Genomic DNA, 23,121 nt, shown 5'->3' with positions numbered 1-23,121 from the left:
AAATCACGCATGATTCTTGTGCTTTCCTAAAGCGTCTTTCACCTTTTAATATGAGTTGAGCAGCAATGGTGGTCGAAATGCAGCTCAAAGGATGTCAAACAACTTATCAGAGACTCTGCCTGAGGCCAGGCAGGGCCGCCATGGGGCCTTGTTCACCAGAAAAATGATTATCATAATTACCTTGTATACTGTACGGTGATTAATACAGCCGTCTTCCTCTTTTCAAAATTGTGTAAAAAAAAAATCAGCTTTATTATCTGTTGCGATGAAGAAAATTATTTTAATACCACTTTAAATTGGGTTACTGGTTGTCAACTTAGTTAATATTGGAACATTTATACCCCTTTATAATAATTTTCTTCCTTGAAGGATCCCTATTTTAGAAATGTTTATTATATGCTGGATATGGTGGACACTGCATGTTAAGAGCTGGATTTTGTTGTCTTAAGAGTGTTGAGTTTTTTTCTGGCAATTAAGTTACTGGCACATGCACATCTGTGAGTGAATCAGCGCTGGGACTGGGCTGAGGTTGTTTAGGAATCAGTGCTGGGATTGGGCTGAGGTTGTTTAGGAATCGGTGCTGGGACTAGGCTGTGGTTTGGTGAAATAAGCCAGGCACAGAAACGCAAACTTCGTTAAGTTCTCACTCATACATGGGAGCTAAAAAATGGATCTCATGGAGGTAGAGAGTAGACTAGTGGTTACCAGAGGCTGGGAAAGGAAAGGAGGACAGGAAAGTAGTTAAGAGGTACAAAAATACAATCAGATAGAAGGAATAAGTTCTAGTAGTCTACAACACAGTAGGCAAATTACAGTTAATAATCTGTTGTATAGACAACTGTATATAGCTAGAAGAGAATCATTATGTTCCCAAGACAAAAGAAAAATGTTTGAGGTGATGAATATCCCGACTACCCTGATCTGATCATAGCACTTTGTATATACGTATCAAAATATCGCATGTACCCAAAAATACGTACAATTATTACATATCAATTTTTAAGAAGGAATAGAAAAGGATCTGGCAGGAATTCTGCAAAGGAAATGGCAGTATATCCAGAGTTGAGGGTGGGACAATGTACACACCTGTGTAAAGACAAATGCAGGGAAAACTGGGGAAACCGCTGCGTGTGGTGCACTCTCTGATCATTGCTGGGTTGAATCCCCTCTTCTCCCAGGGTGGGGGTCGCTATACTCCCTCCTCAATTGCTCAGTGTTTGAATCCAAGCAGAAAAAAAAAAAATGAGCTCTGAAAAATGTGTCAGCCCATGAACAAGATGGGAAAGGGAAAATGAGAATAAAGCACCTGGGAAAACCCACTCACACAGCACTGAACTTCACAGGATGCACCTGGTGGGAGCAATGGGCCCTGGGCGGGGACATCTGACTTCACACACAGCAGGTGTTGTCTGTCCCCACCCCATGCACTGGCTGCAAGTTCACAAGGTTGAAGACAGACAACGCTGCAGCCATCCCAGGGCAAGGCTCCTGTCCTGGGCCAGGGAAGGATCGGGCCCAGGGAGGGAACAGAGTGGTAACTCTGCAATGGAGGGGTGCAAACTTCCTGATGCTTCACCTGGAGCCTCAGCTAGATGTGCTAGCGAGAAGCCTCTACCAGATTTGCTCACCATAACCACCTGCTCCAAGACCCGAGGGTTAGACACAGCCAGCATCAGCCTCAGCAGAAAAAAGCCACGTGTCACACAGATGTCAGCCGAGGCAGGGCCCCAAATCCGTGAGCACCCTAGGAGTTCCAAGGGGGCCCAAGCCATTGGTGGAGTGTTAGTGCTAGTGTTAGTGTTGGTGCTGTCTGTATTAGTCTGTTCTCACACTGCTATAAAGAGATACTTGAGACTAGGTAATTTATAAAGAAAAGATGTTTAATTGGCTCAGCATTCTGCAGGCTGTACAGGAAGCATGGCAGCCTCTGCTTCTGGAGGGGCCTCAAGGAGCTTTGACTCATGGAGGAAGGCAAAGGGGAGCCCATGTCTTATAGGCGGGAGCACGGGCAAGAGAGACGGGGCAGGTGCCACACACTTTTAACCCATTTGCCCTGAGAATACTCGCCCACAGCGCTGAGATAACTTTGCCACCAAAATATCTTGCTTTTATTATTATTTTCACATTGCTCTAGTAGGTCAACTTTGGAAACAAAAGACATCATTCTGTTTATAGCACTCTGGTTTTAGTAGTGGTATTTCCATTTACAAAATATAATCAAATCCTAAAAAAAAAGCTTAATTATACTCATAACAATAATAAAATGACAGAAACTGATGTGAGTTCTAGTATATGTCAGGCACTACTAGAGGGTTTTATATGGATTAATCTCACAACAGTCTTTCCCTACTACTTTTTCCAGGGCTTTATATGGATTAACCTCACAACAATCTCTCCCTACAGACTTTCTCCAGGGCTTTATATGGATTAACCTCACAACAGTCTCTCTCCAGGGCTTTATATGGATTAACCTCACAACAGTCTCTCTCCTACAGACTTTCTCCAGGGTTTTATATGGATTAACCTCACAACAGTCTCTCCCTACAGACTTTTTTCCAGGTTTCATATGGATTAACCTCACAACAGTCTCTCCCCTATAGACTTTTTTCCAGGGCTTTATATGGATTAACCTCACAACAGTCTTTCCCCTACAGACTTTTTTCCAGTTACCTACATTTTGAAGTCTTATGCATTAGTTTTACTAACTTCTGCAGACTTTCTAGTAATTTTATATTTTGGCCTCTGGCACAAACTTGTTTCTCAAAGAGGTCATTTCTTATTTCAAAATTTACATTCTTAAGATATATTTTCATACAACATAATGAGATTTAAGAGCAGAGTCAAAAAATTCGTTCTAAATCTTCCACAAAACACTAGTAAACCAAATCTAACAGCATGTTAAAAGGATTATTCACTGTGAACAAGTGGTAATTATTCCTGGAATGCAAGTGTTCTTCAACGTAAGAAAACCAATCAATGTAATACACCACATTAACAGAACAAAGGAAAAAGCTCACACAATCATCTCAAGTGACACAGAACAGGCATCTGACAAACTCCAACACCCTTTCATGATAACAGACCCAGAAAACCAAGAATACAAAGAAACTTCCTCCATATGATAAAAGGTATTTATGAAAAACACACAGCTAATATACCCAATGGTGAAAAACTCAAAGTTTTCCCCAAGATCAAGAACCAAACAGGGATGCCTGCTTTCTACACCTCTATTCAACATTGCCCTGCAAGTTTTAGTCTGAGTAATCAAACAAGAAAAAGAAATAAAAGGCATCCAAATTGGAAAGGAAGAAGGAAAACCATTTCTGTGTTCAGATGACATAATCCTCAATATAAAACATCCACAAAAAGCCAGATGGCTAATAAATAAATTCTGCCAAGTTGCAGGGTACAAGAACACCACACAAAAATTAGTTGTTTCTATACACCAGCAATGAATACTTTGAAAAGGAAATTAAGAAAACGATTCCATTCACAATAGCATCTAAAAGAATTAAACACCTAGGAATAAATTTAAATGTAAAGGTAAAAGACTTGCTTGCTGAAAACTACAAAATATTGCTGAAGAAATTAAAGAAAACACAAGTAAATGGAAGACATCGTGTGTTCATAAATTGGGAGGCTTAACATGTAAGATGTCCACACTACCTAAAGTGATCTACAAATTCAGTGCAATCCCTATCAAAACTGCAATGGTCTTTCATGCAGAAATGAAAAAGATGATCCTCAAATTCGTATAGAATTATAAGGGCCCCAAAATCGCAAAATATATATATATTATGTATATTATATATATATATAATATATATAATATATATATAATATATACATAATATATATTATATATATACATAATATATATTATATATATACGTATATATATTATATATATTTTATATATATAATATATATATTTTATATATATACGTATATATATGTATATAATTTTTTTTTTTTTTTTTTGGAGACAGACTCTCGCACTGTCGCCTGGGCTACAGTGCAACGAAGCGATCTCGGCTCACTGCAACCTCTGCCTCCCAGATTCATGCAATTCTCCTGCCTCAGCCTCCCGAGTAGCTGGGATTACAGGTGCACAGCACCATACCCAGCTAATTTTTTGTATTTTTAGTAGAGATGGGGTTTCACTATGTTGGCCAGGCTGGTCTCAAACTCCTGACCTCATGATCTGCCTGCCTCAGCCTCCCAAAGTGCTCGGATTACAAGCATGAGACACCACACCCGGTCCCCAAAAAATTTTTTTTGAAAAAAAAAAAAAAAGGAAGAATCAAGTTGGAATACTCAGACATCCTGATTTCAAAACTTATTACAAAGCTACAGTAATCGGCCGGGTGGGGTGGCTCATGCCTGTAATCCCAGAATTTTGGGAGGCCAAGGCGGGTGGATCATGAGGGTCAGGAGATCGAGACCATCCTGGCTAACACGGTGAAACCCCTTCTCTACTGAAACTACACACACAGACACAGACACACACACACAATTAGCCAGGCATGGTGGCACATGCCTGTAGTCCCAGCTACTTGGGAGGCTGAGCCAGGAGAATCACTCGAACCTGGGAGGCAGAAGTTGCAGTGAGCCAAGATCGTGCCACTGCACTCCAGCCTGGCGACAGAGTGAGACTCCAACTCAAAAAAAAAAAAAAAAAAAAAGCTACAGTAAACAATGTGGTACTGACAAAAGAAGAATTGACATTGAGGGTATAGAATTGAGGTCTGGAAACAAACCCAGGGTTCAAAGACCCTGGTTGAAAATGGGGAAAAAATAATTCATTCAACGAATAGTGCTGACACAACTGAACAGCCACATACAGAAGAATGAAGTTAGACCCCTACCCCACACCACATACAAAAGTTAACTAGAAATGGATCAGCAACCTAAACACAAGACCTGAAACCATAAAATTCTTAGAAGAAAACATTGGGGTAAACCTTCATGCCTTTGCATGTGGCAATGGATTCTTAAATATGTCACTGAAAGCATGAGCAACAAAAGAAAATATAGATAAACTGAATAATAATAGATAATGGGTCAAAAGATAGATAGATACAATGAAAATTAAAACTACACTGAGATAATGGTTCAGACCTACCAGGATGGCTATAATAATAATGTAAAAAATATAAAAGAACAAGTGTTGGTGGGGATGTGGGGAAATTGCACCTGTGCACTTGCTGGTGGGAATGGAAATGGTGCAGCTGCTGTGGAGTGAGTCTGGTGGTTTGTCAAAAAGTTACACAGAATCTTGAAATTCCACTCTGAGGTATATCTGCAAGAGAAATGCAAATATATATACACACACAGAACTTGTAAACACATGTTCACAGCAGCACTATCCACAAAAGCCAAAAGAAAACGTCCAAATGTCCATCAACAGATGAATGGACAAGCTGTGGTCTATCCACACAGTGGAGTTATACAGCCGTGAAAGGATATGAAATACTGACACATGCTGCAACAGATGAAGTTCACAAACGTCATGCTAAGTGAAAGAAATCAGACACACAAGCCTACATACTGTGCGATTCTGTTGATAAGAAATGTCCGGAGTAGATAAATCCATAGAGACAGAAAGCGGATGAGTTGCCTGGGGCTGGGGAGGACGGAACGTGGACAAACAGCTTGACAGGTAAGGGGTTTTGACTTTGGAATGATGAAAATGATCTGGAGCCTGAATGACAGGTAAGGGGTTTTTACTTTGGAATGATGAAAATGATCTGCAGCCTGAATGACAGGTAAGGGGTTTTGACTTTGGAATGATGAAAATGATCTGGAGCCTGAATGACAGGTAAGGGGTTTTGACTTTGGAATGATGAAAATGATCTGGAGCCTGAATGACAGGTAAGGGGTTTTGACTTTGGAATGATGAAAATGATCTGGAGCCTGAATGACAGGTAAGGGGTTTTGACTTTGGAATGATGAAAATGATCTGGAGCCTGAATGACAGGTAAGGGGTTTCGACTTTGGAATGAGGAAAATGATCTGGAGCCTGAATGACAGGTAAGGGGTTTCGACTTTGGAATGAGGAAAATGATCTGGAGCCTGAATGACAGGTAAGGGGTTTTTACTTTGGAATGATGAAAATGATCTGGAGCCTGAATGACAGGTAAGGGGTTTTTACTTTGGAATGAGGAAAATGATCTGGAGCCTGAATGACAGGTAAGGGGTTTTTACTTTGGAATGAGGAAAATGATCTGGAGCCTGAATGACAGGTAAGGGGTTTTGACTTTGGAATGAGGAAAATGGTCTGGAGCCTGAATGACAGGTAAGGGGTTTTGACTTTGGAATGATGAAAATGATCTGGAGCCTGAATGACAGGTAAGGGGTTTTTACTTTGGAATGAGGAAAATGATCTGGAGCCTGAATGACAGGTAAGGGGTTTTTACTTTGGAATGATGAAAATGATCTGGAGCCTGAATGACAGGTAAGGAGTTTTGACTTTGGAATGATGAAAATGATCTGGAGCCTGAATGACAGGTAAGGAGTTTTGACTTTGGAATGAGGAAAATGGTCTGGAGCTAGAAAGAGGTAGTGGTTGCCTAACATTGTGAATGTACTGACCGCCACTGAACTGTTTACCTTAAAATGGTTGATTTTACGTTATGTAAATTTCACTTTGCTAAATTCTTTTCAGAAAGTTAGTCCTAGTACCTTGTGGAAATTGTGCTAATTTTTTTTCTCATTTGTTGGAACTGCTGCTTTCCTTGTATTTATTGCTCCCACCCTAGCTGTAATCTTTCCCAAACAACCCCCTTCCCTATGCTTTTCTTTTTCAATGCTGTCTTTTGGGGAGAGGGTATCTTTGTCTTGGAGGCATAAGTGGTCACTGTGATTCTCTGGGTTGCTGTCATGGAATGCTAAAGCCTCCACACACATGAATATTCACTCCTGTCCCCATGTGGTCCTACAGGCTGACTAAATGCTTGTTCCAATGAGGTCTTCTTTAATCTTTCTCAACAATCCATAAAGAAAACTCAGGAACCCTTGAACTCAGAGGGGTTCACTGCCTAATAATTTGGGCACTTCTACAAAACACTTCTTTAAAATATTACATGATTGTTTTGCTAAAATACTATATATTATAGTTGTAATTCCTATTTCTTGGTGATATCTTTGAGTATAAACAACTTGAAAATAATTTCATTGAATATTTTTCCCTAAGAAATTTGACAAAAAATTGGAAATCATTCTTTTCTCCTTACTTCTAGAAAAATCTCCATCTCTCTCATTTCGGAATCATAGAATGATAGCTAACATTTATTGAGCAGTTCCTGTGCTCCACACACTGCAAAGCTATTATCACTCAAGACTAAAGGTGATTAAGGTGAGGACCAGGGCCTTCCCCTCCCTCCCACTGCGAAAACCAGAAGTTGACCTGGACCAGTGTGTACACAGCCTGAATCCCAAACCACTGTAACACCACCACCCACACCAAATCTCCTCTGTCTCAGTCTATTATACCAAGAGTTAGGGCTCAAGAGCTTCAGAAACTCACTCCAATCCCCTGATGTCCCAGTGAATGCAGGGAAGGGAAGTATGTCACTACCTGAAGGCAAGTGAGAACCTCAGGCAAGTTTCCACCAAACCATATCTCCTGTACTAGACCTTGAGGAGTGGGGTCATCACCACGAGCAGACACTGAAGAGGTGGGTGGTCTCCTCCAATGGACACTAAAGAGGTGGGTCATCCCCCTCCAGTAGACACCAGAGGAGTGGGTGGTCCCCTCTACTAGACACTAGAAGGGTGGGTGGTCCCCTCCATTGGACACTAGAGGTGGGTCATTCCCTCCACTAGACACTGGAGGGGAGGATCATTTTTATTCTTGACAGTCTCAGGAATGATGTTCAGGTGGCAAGCCCAGAAGGAGAGTCCCACAGGGCAGGCTCTGCCCATCTGCGTAGCCACCAAAGGCAAATTTGTCTTAGAATAAGGCTGGGAAAGGAGGGAATCTGGGCTTTACCAGAGAGGAAAGACAGATTGCTGAGCACTACAGAAGCCGGGGAATGAAGCAACTGGCAGTGCTGCCTGGGGAAACGGGATCTGGCAAGAGACAGGGCATGGTGAAGTCGGCTCCGACCATCGTATGCAGACCCTCCCCAGGGCCGGAGGGGCCTTGGGCTGACGATGAAGGCAGGGTGACCCGGAAAGCCCTCTCTAGGTGAGGCGTACCAGAGTTGAGGGGCACAGGGTGGATGTGGGCAGGCTCAGCTTCTCCAGGGGAGGCGTATTCTTGTTACCTGGCTCACTGTAGCGACTCCAGTGCAGAACCCACGTCCAGGCTGTGTCAGCCTCAGAAACGTAAGCAGTTTTAACATGTAAAAGACATTCAAATTCACCACAAAGTATCTCTTTTGCACAATGTGATTTTCTGTCAGGGGAAATTTTGTAAGATCAATCTAAAAGAATTCAAAAGCTTTGTCTTTGAGAACCTGGGCCCAGGTGTGAACTGCGGCCCAGGAAAGTGTCCCAGATATCACGACGACATAGGCAGCTTTCAATTTAGGAACGTTCTGTTAAAGGACAGTAACATAAGTGAAGAGTGCAACTGTGTTTCCTTGTTAAGAGCTTGTGTACATCTCCTTTCAAGTTTGACTCTAGGGTACTCGGAGAGGTAGGTGGGACACAGATGATTCCTGCAAACAATGAACAGACTGAAGCTCAGACAGGCTGAGCTACTGACCTAAAGGACAACAGCTCATGGAGGGTGGATGTGCTGGTTTCCAAGACCCCAGGCCTGTTCTTTGGACAAAAGGTCGGGGTCTGGAGCCTGTTACCCACTTCACAGACACCTCCCCGAGAGCCCCCCATAAGGTAAAGGGAAATGTTGGGTGCTTTCTGCTTACCAGAGTCCAGATTCCCAGGCCCAGCACCAACACCTTCAGGATGGAACCTGCCACTTCTCAACCCCCTCCAGCCCCGCCACCCACTCATCCCAGCCTACTCCTCTTCACTCTCCCCCTGCCCAGATTCCCAGGCCCAGGACCAACACCTTCAGGATGGAACCTGGTACCTCTCAACCCCCTCCACCTGCCACCCAGTCATCCCAGCCTACTCCTCTTCACTCTCCCCCTGCCCAGATTCCCAGGCCCAGAACCAACACCTTCAGGATGGAACCTGCCACCTCTCAACCCCCTCCACCTGCCACCCAGTCATCCCAGCCTACTCCTCTTCACTCTCCCCCTGCCCAGATTCCCAGGCCCAGGACCAACACCTTCAGGATGGAACCTGCCACCTCTCAACCCCCTCCACCTGCCACCCAGTCATCCCAGCCTACTCCTCTTTACTCTCCCCCTGCCCAGATTCCCAGGCCCAGGACCAACACCTTCAGGATGGAACCTGCCACCTCTCAACCCCCTCCACCTGCCACCCAGTCATCCCAGCCTACTCCTCTTCACTCTCCCCCTGCCCAGATTCCCAGGCCCAGGACCAACACCTTCAGGATGGAACCTGCCACTTCTCAACCCCCTCCACCTGCCACCCACTCACCCCAGCCTACCCCTCTTCACTCTCCCCCTGCCCAGATTCCCAGGCCCAGGACCAACACCTTCAGGATGGAACCTGGTACCTCTCAACCCCCTCCACCTGCCGCCCAGTCATCCCAGCCTACTCCTCTTCACTCTCCCCCTGCCCAGATTCCCAGGCCCAGGACCAACACCTTCAGGATGGAACCTGGTACCTCTCAACCCCCTCCACCTGCCACCCACTCACCCCAGCCTACCCCTCTTCACTCTCCCCCTGCCCAGATTCCAAGGCCCAGGACCAACACCTTCAGGATGGAACCTGCCACCTCTCAACCCCCTCCAGCCCCGCCACCCATTCACCCCAGCCTACCCCTCTTCACTCTCCCCCTGCTCAGAAGCACGTTGGGGTCTCGGGTCAGACAAAGTCTGAGGTTCTGTCTTCAACAGCATGGTGGAAGAAGGGAGCCCCTCACCACACACGTGGCACCTGAGGTCTTGGCTGGACCCAACAGCACTGGCCTGTCCACAGGGAGCACCTGCCCTGCCAGGTGTGGGGGGACCCAGGTGGGGAACAGAACTGCTGCCCCAGAGCACAGAAGCACTGATGCTATGTCAGCCAGGAGAGGCACCAAAATTTCAGGGCCCTTAAGGGGAGAAGGAGAACCAGGGCCTTGAGTTTGGCTCAAACCAAGCTTTGCTGCTACTTGGCAGTGAGGTACTGGGTAGGTGTTGAAGCCTCAATTTCCACTATCTATAGAATGAGTAGCCCCACCTTGGAGGTCTGAGGTGAGGGTTAGGAGGCTCTAGATGGCCTGACTTTTGTTCAAACGCAAAGAGAGGACAAACTCACTCTGTTTGGAAGGAGGGAGGCAGTGGTGTCTGAGCTGGACTCAAATGATTTCCCACAAAAATCTCTGACATCTGGGGATCTGGGGCCTCCTGTGTTTGGTTGGATGATACAACCTGTGAACACAGGTGTCAGGGAGCCTTGGGGCAAATTACTTCCTCAGCCCAGCATTTCTGGGATACTTCACAAGTAATGAAGAATTCCTGTGAGACCACCGGCCAGCTTGAGAGCTAGCCAGTGCCACAGATCCCACAAAGGCGATTTCAGACTAGACCCACCCCCTAGAAAAGCCAGCAGCGCCCCTCTACCAGGATAAAAGATGAGAAGCCTCTGGCTAACACAGGGGACCTGACACCCTGGCCTACCGGCTGCCTGCGGGGTCAAGCCTGTGTGATCCCAGCCCAGGCCACACCTGCATTTGCACACCGGATGCCGCACAGTGAAATAAAAACCTGGTATCGCCTCAGAAGCAGGAGTATGAACCCACTTCTCCGTGGGGGTCACCAAGCACTGCTGCCCAGTGGGTTGTGATCCCATAGGGAATGGAAATGCTGAATGTATCACAGAATCTCGGAAACGGTGGCCTCCTCAAGATCTCTGAAGTTCCTCCTGACCCAGAGAGCCTGGAATTTTGTGAATTCGAGGCAGGCTCAGGGAAATTGAAAGCTAAAACTCACCTTTGTCCACATTACATGAAGATTTACAGTAAATCTCTTCGGGAAGCTGAGAAACCTACCTTCCCAGGAATCTTGATTCAGGACCCACCCAGCTGCCTAAGGCTCAGCCAAAAGTATCAATTATGCACCGTTTCAATGACATTTAACTTAATTCTTTAATTATATGTTTCAATTCTTAATTAGACACCTAGACTTACCAACTAAACTTTTTAGGCAAAAGTGCTGTTGGGTAACAGGAGTACAGTGTAATTACCTCACCTCAACCACTCTTTAGTTACACACGAAACAGGGAAAGGCAAACCCAATATACTTTTTGCAACTCACATGAAAAACCTGAAAACAGCTTTATCACTCTTTCCCCAAAGCTGAAATAACTGTCTTGTTTTACTAGCAAATGTTTCTTACTTAAATCAACTAGCATTTCAACACAAAAGTCAATCCTGGTATTTTTAGGTAAAAATTCTCTTTGTTCCGGGCCACCACAGATCACTGTTCTGTCCCACCGGTTTGAGCTAAAGAGTAACATAGCAACTCTCAGTTTTGGCGATGAGATTTCACAGACTCCCCTCTCCTGGCTCCCCTTCAGGCACCGAGAGGGCAAATCTGTCCAGAAAGCGTCATTTCTTCTCCCGAGTATTCACGAAGTTACAAGGAAAAGGGTGCCTGAAGAAGCTCCCTCCCGTTCCCGCAGCAGCCGCCGGCAGGTCCCACGACCCACGCCAGGACCCCCAGCACGTCTGGGTACCCGCGTCCCCACCCACCCACCCCAGTCCCCACGCCCTCCCGCCTTGATGCTCGCGCCTTCACCCCGCCCCTCCCCCGGCGCCCCCACCCCGCACCCACCCCGCCCCTCCCCCGGCGCCCCCACCCCGCCCCTCCCCCGGCGCCCCCACCCGCCCCTCCCCCGGCGCCCCCACCCCGCCCCCACCCCCGCGCCCCCACCCGCCCCCACCCCCGCGCCCCCACCCGCCCCCACCCCCGCGCCCCCACCCGCCCCCACCCCCGCCCGCCCCCACCCCCGCGCCCCCACCCGCCCCCACCCCCGCGCCCCCACCCGCCCCCACCCCCGGCGCCCCCACCCCGCCCCCACCCCGCCCCTCCCCCGGCGCCCCCACCCCGCCCCCACCCCCGCGCCCCCACCCGCCCCCACCCCCGCGCCCCCACCCGCCCCCACCCCGGCGCCCCCACCCCCGGCGCCCCCACCCCGCCCCTCCCCCGGCGCCCCCACCCGCCCCCACCCCGGCGCCCCCACCCCGCCCCCACCCCCGCGCCCCCACCCCGCCCCCGCCCCGGCGCCCCCACCCGCCCCCGCCCCGGCGCCCCCACCCCGCCCCCGCCCCGGCGCCCCCACCCGCCCCCGCCCCGGCGCCCCCACCCCGCCCCCGCCCCGGCGCCCCCACCCGCCCCCGCCCCGGCGCCCCCACCCGCCCCCGCCCCGGCGCCCCCACCCGCCCCCGCCCCCGCGCCCCCACCCGCCCCCGCCCCGGCGCCCCCACCCCGCCCCCGCCCCCGCGCCCCCACCCGCCCCCGCCCCGGCGCCCCCACCCGCCCCCGCCCCCGCGCCCCCACCCGCCCCTACGCCGGGACCCCTCTTACCCGGGCGCCCGGGCCGCCCCCGCCGTCTGCTGTGCTGAGACCCATGCTGGCCCCGAGTCTCCCGAACTCCGCCGCTTTCCCCGAACTCTGCCAGGCTCCGCTGTGCACTGGGCCGAGGCAGCCTTTGCTGCGAGCGTTCCCGGGGCCCCGCCCGATCCGGGCGAGAGAGGGGCGGGGCCGGGGTCTCCCCGAGGAGGCTCCGAGGGTCCGGCCTGGGCGGGGCGTCTCCTCTGGACCCGGCTGCGCAGCTCCCGCCTGGCCCCGGACGCGCCCACCTGGGCGGCTCCTCCCCGAGCGCCGGCGGCGGTGGCTTCTGCTTTTGTTCTCTGGGAGCCCGGAGCTCAGGGACCTGCCATTTTGTGGATGCCGCGCTGCACCCGGACGGGCTCCTGGTTTCCATAATGTAAAGGCACAAATCTGAATGCTCCAGGGCAGAAGATCTGACCCGAGTTTTGCCAGTGTACCCGGACGGGACCCCGATTTCCCCTGGTCTGGGCAGACCAGCTCCAGATTTCTGCAGGTGTGGACGGCCCAGGCCCTCTCCTCCGTCCAGGGGCCGCTGTGGGACCTGCGTGCCACCCCGCGCCTGGCCTGGATAATGAAGGGCTTCAGCGAGGGCCCCAAATTCCGTCACACCCCCCCACTCAGGGTGCCTCGGGGTGTCTGGTGCTCTGGAACACGCTTTCCCCAAAGGTGCAATTTTAATGGCTTGATCTACAAAGAGCCTCCCAAAACAAAGTCCCTCTCCCGCCCGTTAGTCCAGGGTGCTCTGGGCACCGGCTTCCTGCTGGGAATTCAGCTAGGGAGGGTCTCATAAGGTCCACTCCGTCCAGGAGGGCCTCACAGGGACCCCCACCTCAACTTGTCCCCTCAACTTGTCTCTCACCCCTACCCTGGCACCATCCCAAAAACTGCGGCACAGATGTGCTCATTTACAGATAATGCTCCGTTTTGTCACAGGTTACAGAGTGGATGAAGGTCAGGGACACAGCTGGGAGCCTCTCTCCTATGCAGCAGGCAGCCTCCCTGGGATCCCCATCGAGGCCTCCCTCCCTTGAGTTTCTGTCTACTCCTCCCTGGAATCCCTGGCTGTGCCCCGCCTTGATTCTCCATCTACACCTGTGTGCTCACTGTTCCCTGTCCTGCTTACTTGCTCTGCTTCCTAGAACCTCCAGCCCCATCCCTGAGGACTACTGAAAAGCTGGCTGTGGAGAGAGAACCCAAAGAGCACAGAGGCAGATACTGAATTAGTGACCCTGCCACCGCCCCCCGCCGCCGGTGTGCCCTCCAGTGTGCAGAAGCTGGAGGCCATAACGCCACGCTCCGGGATCCCTTGCAGCTGGTGTGCAGATGTGCCCGGTTTTGCCAGGAGATGCACCACATGAGATGTGGAAGGAACACAGGAATCGGGCTGGACACAGCAGATGGGTGTTGAGGTGTTTGGTTCTTCTAGGTCCTGTCCCTGGCACTGTTGGTGCTGAGCAGCAGGGGATGGGGAGGGGGGTTTCCCAAACACAGTCCTACAGCGTGGCTGGGCATTTCTCCAGGGTTGTGGTTGCTTCTCACTGTTCTGGTTCCCTGACTCTCTCATAGATGCTATGATCTACGCAATAGCTTCACACATACCTTTCACTGCTTAAATCAGCTATAGCGGATTCTGCTGTCTGCAGTCAAGAGTCAGCACCAACACAGCAATTCAAGGATTTGGGGCCTGACCAGCAGGTGGAAGGTGTTTCCACTGACTGAGATGGGACAGACTGGAGAAGCATGTCTGGGGGGAAATGCCATATTAAGATTGAGATGCCTATTGAACATACTGAGTGGACTGACTGCTGTATGAGTTTGGTGCTTGGAGTAGCGGTTGGGTTGGAGATGTGGTTCTAGAACCATCTACCACACAGGTGTGTCTAGACAGGTGGAACTAAGCGTGTGGACAGAGGGGAGGAGGAACCAGGACTGGGCCAGGAAATGTGGCCATGCTTAGAAGTCACAAGAGTAGACAGATCTCTTTCACAAACTCTGCTTAAAAACTGGAACGGAGGGAACACTTCCTAACGTATGGTAGGAGGCCAGCCCTTCTCAGATACCAAGGCCAGATGAAGACATTGCGAGTAAAGAAAACTACATGCCAATATCCCTTATGACTACAGATGCAAAAAACCTCAAAAAAAAGTCAGGGAATAGTATGTTAAAAGGACTATTCACCATGACCAAGTGGGATTTATCCCAAGAACACAGGGGTGGTTCAATATAAGAAAATCAGTCAATGTCATGCACTGCAGTAGCAGAACGAAGGGAGAAAACCCACACGATCATCTCAATTGATGCAGAAAGGGCTTCTGAAAATGCAATACCCTTTCAGAAAAAAGTTCTTGGAAAACAAGGATGGGAGAAAATTCCTCAAGTGATACAAAGTATTTATGAAAAACCCACAGCTAACATCATACTCAACGGCGGAAGACTGAACATTTTCCCCAAGATCACGAAGAAGACAAGGGTGTCCACTGCTGCCATGCCCACTCAACACTCTGCTGCAAGTTCCAGTGACAGCAACAGACAACCAACAAAAAATAAATGAAAGACTTTCAAATTGGAAAGGATGAGGTAAAACTCTCTATTCACAGGTAACATGTTCCTATATAGAGAAAATTCCAAAGAATATACAAAAAACTCCTAGAGCTAATACAAAAATTCAACAAAGTTACAGGGTACAAGATTAACATGTGAAAATCGGTATTTGTATTTCTATACAACAGCAATGAACAATATGAAAAGGAAATTAAGAAAGCAATTCTATTTACAGCCATTCCACTCCTAGTTGGCAGATCCAAAAGAACTGAAAGTAGGGACTTGAACAGATATCTGTTCACCAACGTTCATGGCATTAATCACTACTGCCAAAAGACAGAAACAAACCAAGTGTCCATGCAGACATGAAAGGACCAATACTGTATGATCCCACTTCTATAAGGGAACTGGAACAGGCAGATTCATAAGGAGAAAACGTAGACATTACCACAGCCTGGGGAAGAGAGAAATGGGGAGTTCTCACCCGGGTACAGAGTTGATGTCTGGGATAGGGAAAGTGTTGAGTATAGATAGTGACGATAGTTATACAAATTGTGAATGTATTTAAATGCCACTAGAAGGTACACTCAACAAATGGTTAGAATTGTAATTATTGCATATACTCTGCCACAATACAAAATAATAGCAGTATTATAACCACTCAATCGTGAATTATAACTGATTATAAAAAATAATGTGTTATTATGACAGATTTCTAGATAAAAACTTTTGGTTGCAAAAGTCCAAAATATGGATGAACCAACAAAGGCTGTTGCAAAGGAGCAGCCAGGGAGGTTAGGAAGAAAGGTTTCATGTCCCAGGTCCAAGGAAGAAAGTGTTTTAAAAGGGGGAAAATGACAAATCTTGGCTAAATGCTATTGGTCCATCAAGATGGGAACTGAGAACTGATCATTAGATTTAGCAACAGATAGATCACTGGTGACCTCAGAGCAGCATCCACAGAGTGGTGGGGACAGCGGCTCAATGTGAAGGGGACACAGCCAATCAGAAAGGGGAGGCGAGAAGGGGATGGGGGGAGGGGGGAGGAGCAGGGAGGGGGAGAGAGTGTGGGGGAGGGAGGGGGTATCATGGGAGAGGAGGCGAGAGGAGGAGGGGGAGGTAAGTGGGGAGAGGGGCAGACAGAGAAAGACAGGAAGAGATTGACTTTCTACAAAGGGGGTAAACATTGCAGCATCTGGAGAAGGAAGTGGGGGTATCAAACGCCCCCTTCTTGAGCCATCAGGAATGGAAAGTCTGTTTGTCCTATACCGAGGAATTGTTAGTTATACTTTTCTTGAATACGTGTGGACTAGATCTTTTAAAATTTTTAATTTCATGAAAAAGAGCAAAAACGTCTTTCTGAGTTTGCATAAACATTCTGGCAGACCGGCTCTTGCAGCACTGGTCCATCCTAGGACGCTGTGGCCATCCACAGGATGCCTGAGCTCAGAGACCTCCAAACTCTCATGGAGTCAGCACAGCCTTGGAAATGGCTGTGTGTTGAGCCCTCACATTGCACATGTGGCACCTGCCCTGGCCTGGCCCTCAGTGACAGACGGCAGCACCCTCACAGACACTGCAGGTGTGCTCGCCAGCATCAGCCGAGGAAGAAAAAGGAGTGTTTCAGGGCCAGGCTGTTTTTCTCTGGGGACAAACAGAACCAGGGCCCCAGGGTGTGGACTCTGCAGTGTCTTGAATGTCACTGCATCCATAACCCAGGGACGGTAGTTAGAGCAGGAGGTGTGTGTGAGTGTGAGAGGCTGGGCCAGGCCCCAATGCCTCTCCGCCAGCCACAGGCCTCCCCACATGCCAGTCACACCTCAGGCACAGAACTTCACCCACGGTTCCCTCTGCCCCACACACACTCCCCGATCTCTGCCTGGCCCGACCCCTCCCTCCTGCGTGTGTCTGCTCGCTGCCTCTAATGGAGGCTTCCCCGACCACCCGGCCTCTCATGGAGGCTTCCCCGACCACCCGGCCTCTCATCGAGCTTCCCCGACCACCCGGCCTCTCATGGAGGCTTCCCCGACCACCCGGCCTCTCATCGAGCTTCCCCGACCACCCGGCCTCTCATGGAGGCTTCCCCGACCACCCGGCCTCTCGTGGAAGCTTCCCCGACCACCCGGCCTCTCATGGAGGCTTCCCAGTAACATACCCTGTGAATCACTTATGCTGATATCCAGTTTATAGTTTCATGTTTAGCATCTCTCTCTCCCACTGGAATATTAGCCCCTAGAATGGTGCCCAGCACACAACGGACACCCAATAAAGATTTGTTGAATGAATGAATATATGATCTTAAAAAGTCTCCTGGTTCCAGAAATACTCATGAATTCATACAGTATTAGTTGCACACGGTTACTAAGAAACACTGTGCATTACTAAATAATTCATATAACGCTTAAGAATGACACTATTCAGCAAATCCCCTCCAGCAACACCGGAGAGGGGAACTCACATGCAACACACAAGGACCCTCGTTAACCTGGGCGAGGACCGGATCACTGACCTGCTTGTGCGAGGCAGCTCAAAGCCTCACTAAAGACAGACAGGAAAAGAGCCGCATCTGCTGAAGTTCTGCTTCCAGGCTTAACATGTTTTTCCTCAAACCACTGGCATTTCCAATTTAAACAAACATGAAAACCGCAAGAGCAGTAAGATAAAAAAAATTAAACATGTTAAAATAAAAGTTTCTAAGGTGAATTTGCCACCTCTTCTGAGATACACGTAGGAACAAACCCCTTGATCACTAGCCCCATAATCGTGAAGCACGTGAATTGAAGTTTTTTTCTCAGGGAAAAACAGTTAAAACCAGACAGTGCCAGCAAAAATCTACCTGTTCTTATCCTGCAGACCCATCACCCCTCCAGGGAGCTCAGTGGGAGACGGGGGCACAGTCTGCTCATATTCATTTCATTATGCACAGGGTTGCAGCCCAGCACAAAGCAAGACGCAGACCCGCACAGGGAGGCAAACATTCCACCCTGCCCTGGAATGTGAGTTATTTCGGGGCAGCCTCTCTGTGGCTCCACACATCAAGCTGGCCAGTGACAGACGGGGAGGGTCAGACACTGCAGTGCACAACAACCCTGCACTCAGCCTAGCAGACGCTGTGTGGTTTGGGCTTCAACACTGCCTGAAGACTCAAAAACCAGAGAGAGGCCCCGTAAGCCATCTCCCACTTCCACACATGTTTCCTCGCCATCCTGAAGTCCAAGCCACCAGCCCTGCCTTCAGTGGAGTGCAAGGGAAAGACGCACTGGATGGACATGAATGAAGGACCACGCTCCCTGTTCTGCAGGAAAAGGAACTGGGAGACCAGCCTCCCCCTGGGCACTGGCTGTTCCCTCTTGCCCCATCCAGCTCCGGCTCCCTGCAGAACTCAGCCAGAGCCTTCCCTGGGAAGCCTCCCCTGGGCTCTGTGACCAGGCACCTGCTGCAACAGGCTGTGGGTGGGTAGCACTTGTCATGGTGTAAGTTTGCATGTGAATACTGTGGTTGTCTGGGTAGCATCTGGCTTCTCCACTAGGGCTTAAGCTCCGGAGGGCAGGACGCTGCTGTGTCCACAGTGCTGACAGTGCAGTCAGTGGAGGTGCAAACAGAGCTGCTTCATGGTGACCCATGACCAACACACAGTGTGTGGCTGCGCTCAGCGGGGAAGCCAGTTGACCATCTTCTGAGAGGGTGAGCCATGGTCCAAGGGACCTGCTGGGGGTTAACAAGGTAAAAGGAGGCCCTGGTGGGGAAAGCCAGTGCCACGTCCCAGGTGGACAGCCAGCTGTGGTCAGCAGTGGCCCATGAAGCCCGAAATGACGGGTAGGGGCTGCCCTACGTGTTACCCTGGTGCGGCCATGGATGCAGGCCTGGGCACCCACCACATTTGTTCTCGTGCCTGCGCAGCTGGGCATGACCAGCTTTCTCCAGGAAAATGGGCTTGGCCAAGAGCAGAAAGGGGGGATAGGAAGGCATCTGAGGAGTGGGATGCAAGAAAGGGAGGCTGGAGGTGGGAGGTGCTAAGTCCTGAAAGAAAACGGGGTGGATGTGTAGGTCTCCGGGGGAAGAGCATGCCAACAGCGAGGGTCTGTGGGGTCTTCAGCACTCACCAAGACCCAGTGCCCCTCCTCCCTGGGCACACATATCAGTGGGAGCATGTGACAGGGAAAGATTGGACATGACATAAAATGAGGTCCCTGGAGAATACTGGGAACCTGCAGCTGCCTTCACACACAGTGACAGAAACTTCACTGCAACACGCTGGAGATGGGAGTCGAATACACAGGACACAGGGGTCCTCCTTGGGACCCATGAGCTGAGAACCCGGGAAAGGAACAGAAAGGAAAGCATCCTGTATGTTCTTCCACAAGAACAAAACGGTTGTTAGTGGATTTGGGATGCCTCCACAGAGGTTCCCTGGTGGGCAAAGGTGGTGGGAGGTGAAAAATGGATGAGGAAGCAAAATGAGGCAAATGATGGGGAGGAAAGATGGATGAGGAATGGGGACAAGGGGCTGGATGGAGAAGAAAGGCAGACATATTGGAATTGACTTGCACGTTGACCCGGGAGCTGTTACCACAGAAAGGAGCTCAACGGAGCACGAGGAGATCCACAGGACCCAGGTATGCCATCCCATAACACAGCCACGGTGTAATTTTGTTGTATGGGCAAATGTGAATTATTTATCAAGTTGAAAAAAACCCTCCAGGAATAGAGCCACTGGGATGCAGGAGGTAAGGAAGGTCCACTGAATCCAGCGAATGTCTCCTCATATGCACTTCAGGGAAGGGTGAAAGCCCAGTGCCCCCCATATCCTATTAGAGAATGGGGTAAAAGCCCAGTGCCCCCCCATATTAGAGAATGGGGTGAAAGCCTAGTGTCCCCCATATCCTCGTAGAGAACGGGGTAAAAGCCCAGTGCCCCCCCCATATCCTCTTAGAGAATGGGGTGAAAGCCTAGTGTCCCCCATATCCTCTTAGAGAACGGGGTAAAAGCCCAGTGCCCCCCCATATCCTCTTAGAGAATGGGGTGAAAGCCTAGTGTCCCCCATATCCTCTTAGAGAACGGGGTGAAAGCCCAGTGCCCCCCCATATCCTCTTAGAGAATGGGGTGAAAGCCTAGTGCCCCCCATATCCTCTTAGAGAACAGGGTAAAAGCCCAGTGCCCCCATATCCTCTTAGAGAACGGGGTAAAAGCCCAGTGCCCCCCATATCCTCTTAGAGAATGGGGTGAAAGCCCAGTGCCCCCCATATCCTCTACTACAGGATGTGGCAGCCCAGTGTTCACTATTATAGGATGGGGTGGGGGAGCCCAGTGTTCACTTATTTTCTGCTGCAGGGGTCCAGGCTGTGGTGGGTCATGGGTGTTAGGGCCAGGATGGCACCCCCAGGTCACATCCTGTAGGGTTCTTCCTGGGCCGCCCCCGCGGATGCCTTCAGTTTTGTATAAGGAGCAGTAAACCTGTCCTGTGTGCACAAAGCGTCCAAGTCACCACTGGAATCAACCTAGCTCCAAGTACACAATCTGGACTGATTGGCCAGGGCAGCCCGTTCCTCCAAGGGCGTGGGTCTAGATAGAGAATCCAAAGCACCTCACTGAAAGTTTCTATCAGCCTCATCTTAAAAAGATAAACAGAGGCAAACATAAATCGGTTAAATTAACTTGAAAAATATATTTTATGTAACCCAACATAACAAAAATACTGTCATATCAACACCTGATCGACACATAAATTATTGAGCTATTTTGCACTCTTTCATGCTGATCTTGGAAGTGTTGTCTGTCTGTTACACTCCTGGTGCATCTCACCGTAGAGCGGCCACACTGCTCAACAGACTCATCCTAGGTGCTGCAGGCTGACAGCTCATCCACTGCTCTCGGCCCAGAAGGCAGGAGCCACAGAGGGGCCCTCAGGCCAGATTCCTCCAGTCTTTCCCACTCTGTGGTCTGCTGGGGTGGTCGGGATCCCACCCTGAACCCCGACCTGGGGACAAGCCCAGCCCCAACTACCCTCCTTTCCCAGCCAGGTCCCAGCCCCTCCACTGCCAGCCTCCTGGATCCTAGGCAGGCACTGACGAGCCAGGCTCACAGGCAGCTGCACACTGTGAACCTGTCAGAGAAAGGAGCTCCTGTCCTCCACTCTGAAGCAAAGCACAGTTTAACAGCCACTCAGGTCAGAGTGAGTATTTCTACCCCAGGGAGTTTTATTTGCAAGATGATCTAATTAATTTCATGAAAACCAGTATCGTTCGGTAATTGCATCCCATGCTACCTATGATAACACTCCTTCCTCTGCCATTGCTTCCTTCCAAAATGGCACCCTCCAACTTCTCAAAGGTTTCTATTTTGCAAATATAAAAACACACACAGGAACCACCGTTCCTCAGGATTACTGAGCACAAATGGAAGCGGCGGGGTGCCGTGCACCATGGCCCTCGTGGGAAGGACACATGGGGCTCCTGCGGGCCGGTCTCTCTTATCTGGAATCATCACCATGTCCTAAATGTCAGAAGGGTTGGGCAGGGGCAGGCTCTGGCAGCCACCCAACTGGTTCTTCTCCTCAGGCATCCCTTTCACGGGGCTGAAGACTCACCAGATGCAGCAGCCAGGGCTGTGCAGCCTTGAAAGGAAAGGGCCTTCTGCACTGTGAGGCCGGCTGCACCTACACTCACAGCTATACCTACACTCACGGCCGCACCTACACTCACGGCTGTACCTACACTCAGAAGGAAGCAGCCTTGAAAGGAAAGGGCCTTCTGCACTGTGAGGCCGGCTGCACCTACACTCACAGGTATACCTACACTCACGGCTGCACCTACACTCAGAAGGATCTAGACACTGGGCAAAGCACACACATGGTGCACAGCGTTACGGGAGAGATGGTCACACGGAAACCAGGGCTCTCCCTCCCCTTAATCCTGCTCAGCACGGCTCCCTGCCCACCCCTGCAGGCACACTTGAGACTACAAGGGCCTGCTGTTCTCTTGTTGGGGTGGCAGGACCCCAGGTTTGCTGCTGGTCCTGGTCATAGGCTGCTGCATTTCCTTCTTTCTTTACTAACCCAAGGCCAGTCCATCCAGGTTTACCCTCACTCTTTTCACACCTAATCCACACTCTCCTCTCTGCCATAAACCATCTCATCTTCATTATTCGGATTGACCAACCTTTTGATACATTAGGCATCTCCCACACTGTCATCTTTTTAAAAATGGCATGTATTCAACACCTAACTGCAACCCCCTGTAACCTATTCCAGATATACTAGGAAAAATTGCACCCAAAACTTTAGAACTGCTTTAGAATATAAATTCAATCCCTAATTAATGCAAGTCATGGAGAAGAAGAGAGGTGCTGAGCAGGCAGACGTGAGGCAGGGCCTCCACACTGGCATTTGAGTTGGGAACCCTGATTCCTAACAAGAACCTGCTGGGACTGGCATCACAGCTTTGCCACCTTTTGCCCTGTAAGAAGAAATGGTGATCAGCAGAAGAGGGTCAAGGAGGGCAGCCTAAGGAGGGCAGCCGGGGGGAAAGCGGTCAGCAGAAGGCAGCCTGGAGATGGCATCTGTTCAGCCCCCATGCACCCCCTAGTGGGCAGCACCCAAGGCTGCTGGCTTCACACAAAGCCCCAAGCATTGGCCTCCTCCAGGGTGAACAGAGCAACCTCAAGGCAGCCCTAGATGCAGAGGGACAGGATGACAATTCCCAGCACATGTGAGGTGGGTCCACTCAAAGAACCTGAGGGCAGCCAACAGGACGAGAGGAAACGGGTTGGCAGAGGAGGCTCCCAGGCCACCTGAGCTGCCGTGGAAGATGTGTCTGGAGTTTCCCCATCTGATGCGTCCTACACAAGCAAGACTCTGCCAAGAGACCAGAGACGCACAGATGTTCTCCTTCTTCCTCCCTTAGGTTGGAGGGTCTTTTCTGAGGCGCCCAGAGTTGGGGGG

General features: G+C 50.0%; 1 protein-coding gene across 2 annotated transcripts in view; it reads right to left on the bottom strand.

The window, feature by feature from the left end:
* PLEKHG4B (pleckstrin homology and RhoGEF domain containing G4B) overlaps window positions 1-17,785 on the bottom strand; it is a 104,317-nt gene extending 86,532 nt beyond the window's left edge. The window contains exon 1 of one of the 2 annotated variants that reach the window (XM_063664609.1): window positions 17,692-17,785. Coding sequence is in view for 1 of the 2 variants with exons in the window: in XM_054489160.2 (XP_054345135.1) it covers window positions 12,615-12,659 (45 nt within the window). In the remaining variant the exon portion in view is untranslated. Of the gene's footprint in view, window positions 1-12,614; window positions 12,756-17,691 lie in introns of those variants that run through there. The other variant, XM_054489160.2, reaches the window with a different exon arrangement.
* Window positions 17,786-23,121: the final 5,336 nt, after the last annotated feature.

This window comes from Pongo pygmaeus, chromosome 4, assembly GCF_028885625.2.
Source record: "Pongo pygmaeus isolate AG05252 chromosome 4, NHGRI_mPonPyg2-v2.0_pri, whole genome shotgun sequence".
In the NCBI taxonomy this organism is placed as follows: domain Eukaryota; kingdom Metazoa; phylum Chordata; class Mammalia; order Primates; family Hominidae; genus Pongo; species Pongo pygmaeus.
This window is presented reverse-complemented; position numbering and strand designations above follow the sequence as displayed.